Source organism: Buceros rhinoceros, unplaced genomic scaffold (genome assembly GCF_000710305.1).
Source record: "Buceros rhinoceros silvestris isolate BGI_N320 unplaced genomic scaffold, ASM71030v1 scaffold26185, whole genome shotgun sequence".
Taxonomy (NCBI): Eukaryota; Metazoa; Chordata; class Aves; order Bucerotiformes; family Bucerotidae; genus Buceros; species Buceros rhinoceros.
In genome coordinates, this window is record NW_010414953.1 from 10,894 (window position 1) to 12,882 (window position 1,989).

Genomic DNA, 1,989 nt, shown 5'->3' on the forward strand with positions numbered 1-1,989 from the left:
CACCAGGAGCAAGGGGACGTGGTCCCCATCATCCTATAAAGGTCCAAGCAGAGGTCCTTACTTCCCATCCCATCGGGGCTGTCCATGGGGACATAGCGTGGCACAGCATCGCCGTGTAACGCTGGGTTTGCTCCATCCCCAGGGTGTCATGGAGAGTTTCCTCGGCACGGCGATGGCAGGCTCCATGTTTTGCCTCTTCGCTGGGCAGCCGCTCATTATCCTCAGCAGCACCGGCCCCATCCTCATCTTTGAGAAGCTGCTCTTCGACTTCAGCAAGTAGGTGCTAGGTGACACCGGGGGAACCGAGGCACATCCACACTGGGATGGGAGCTGTCCTCCAGCCCCCGGCGTGCTCTCACGGGGCCGCTCTCGCCCTGTCCCCGCTTTCAGAGGCAACGGGATCGACTACATGGAGTTCCGCCTCTGGATCGGCCTGCACTCTGCCTTCCAGTGCCTTATCCTGGTGGCCACCGACGCCAGCTTCATTATAAAGTACATCACCCGCTTCACGGAGGAAGGCTTCTCCACCCTCATCAGCTTCATCTTCATCTACGATGCCATCAAGAAGATGATCGGAGCCTTTAAGTACTACCCCATCAACTCGGACTTCAAGCCTGACTACGTGACCATGTACAAGTGCGAGTGCGTCGCCCCCGACCCAGGTGAGTGCACATCTCTTCCGGCGCCAGATGGAGGGGGTGGGGGGTCCCGGTGTGGATAAATCCCCCTGGATCGTCAGCGTGGGGCGGAGAGACCTCCTCCTCCTCCTCCGAGAGTGGTTTGGGGCAAGATGGAAGCAGAGCCTTGTTCCCCATGGATGAGCACGTCGGTGCTGGAGAGGCGGAGCCTCACCTGGAGCAGCCAGACCTGGATGGATAAAAGGGAATTCGTCAAAAAAAGGCGTTTTAGATGATGACTCCCAGCCTGCTGACGAGGGGAACGTTCTCCAGAAAGTACACGGGAAGGTTTTGTCCTCTCCAGGGTCTGGGACACCCTGGGATGTCCCAGCTGGGTGAGGAAACCTCCTTGGACCGTTTTTCCTTTTCAAAAGCGAGAGGCCATCTGAGATGGGTTTTTTGATGGCTCCCATGGTTTTGTTCGTGCTGGATGATCCCCAGTCTGAATCGAGCAGCTCAGATGCCCCCGCGGCCACCCGGAATGGAGCGGAGCGCCTTGCTTTGAGCCGACAGCAGCAGCCGCCTGCTCTCAGACGAGCTGAATTTATTTTAAAAGTCTAAATTTAACCATTTTCGGGGAGCATCAGCTGCAGATGCGGCAGGCAGAGCAGTGACGGTGAAGATCTCCCCGGAAATAAAGCATCCGCCACGAGGCACCGTGCTCCCGAGACACGTGCCGTCGCGAGAAGAGCTCCTACCGCCTGTCAATTTGGTTTAATTTTCTATTTTCCCTCGATTTCCGTTTATCATCCGCCCACTGAGCGAGCTGCTGCCCGACGCCACCCCGGCGGGCTGGAACACCCCGAACGGGACCGTCCCACCCACCCTCCGTGGTTAACGCAGGGGGAAGGCGAAGCCTTCGGCCTCCAGGGAGGTCTTCCTCTTTTCCGAGCTCCCCCAGCAGCCGAGAGGCGTTTGCACCCCACAAATCCTCCTGGCAGCCCCGTTGCTCGCCCTCGCTGCCGCGGGCATCCGAGGATTTTCCGTTCCTCTGTCCATGTTGAGAAATTCTGTTTCTTGCCCCGTCCATCCTTTTTTTTTAATCTTTATTTTTTAATTCGTTCTGATTTTTGATTATTATAACTGATTTGTACCATATTTGTCTCTGCTGCACACATCAATTTGGGCTGATTTCAATCTCAAGTGAGTATCGCCTTCTAAATATTAAAATTATTTTAATATTGGATACTCTAAAAAAAAAATACCACCAGTGGTATCCACCCTTCCAGCCGTAGAAATCCCAAATAAGGCCGGTTTCTGGAAAAATACAATATTACGGAGGAAAAATAATAATAACAATAATAATATTTTT

General features: G+C 54.1%; 1 protein-coding gene across 1 annotated transcript in view; it reads left to right on the forward strand.

Moving 5' to 3' along the window:
• SLC4A5 (solute carrier family 4 (sodium bicarbonate cotransporter), member 5) overlaps window positions 1-1,989 on the forward strand; it is a gene marked incomplete at its 3' end in the record, with an annotated part of 15,025 nt that overhangs the window by 8,874 nt on the left and 4,162 nt on the right. Inside the window, exons 11-12 of the mRNA XM_010137271.1 lie at window positions 143-276; window positions 391-662. Of these exons, the coding sequence (XP_010135573.1) occupies window positions 143-276; window positions 391-662 (406 nt within the window). The remainder of the gene's footprint in view (window positions 1-142; window positions 277-390; window positions 663-1,989) is intronic.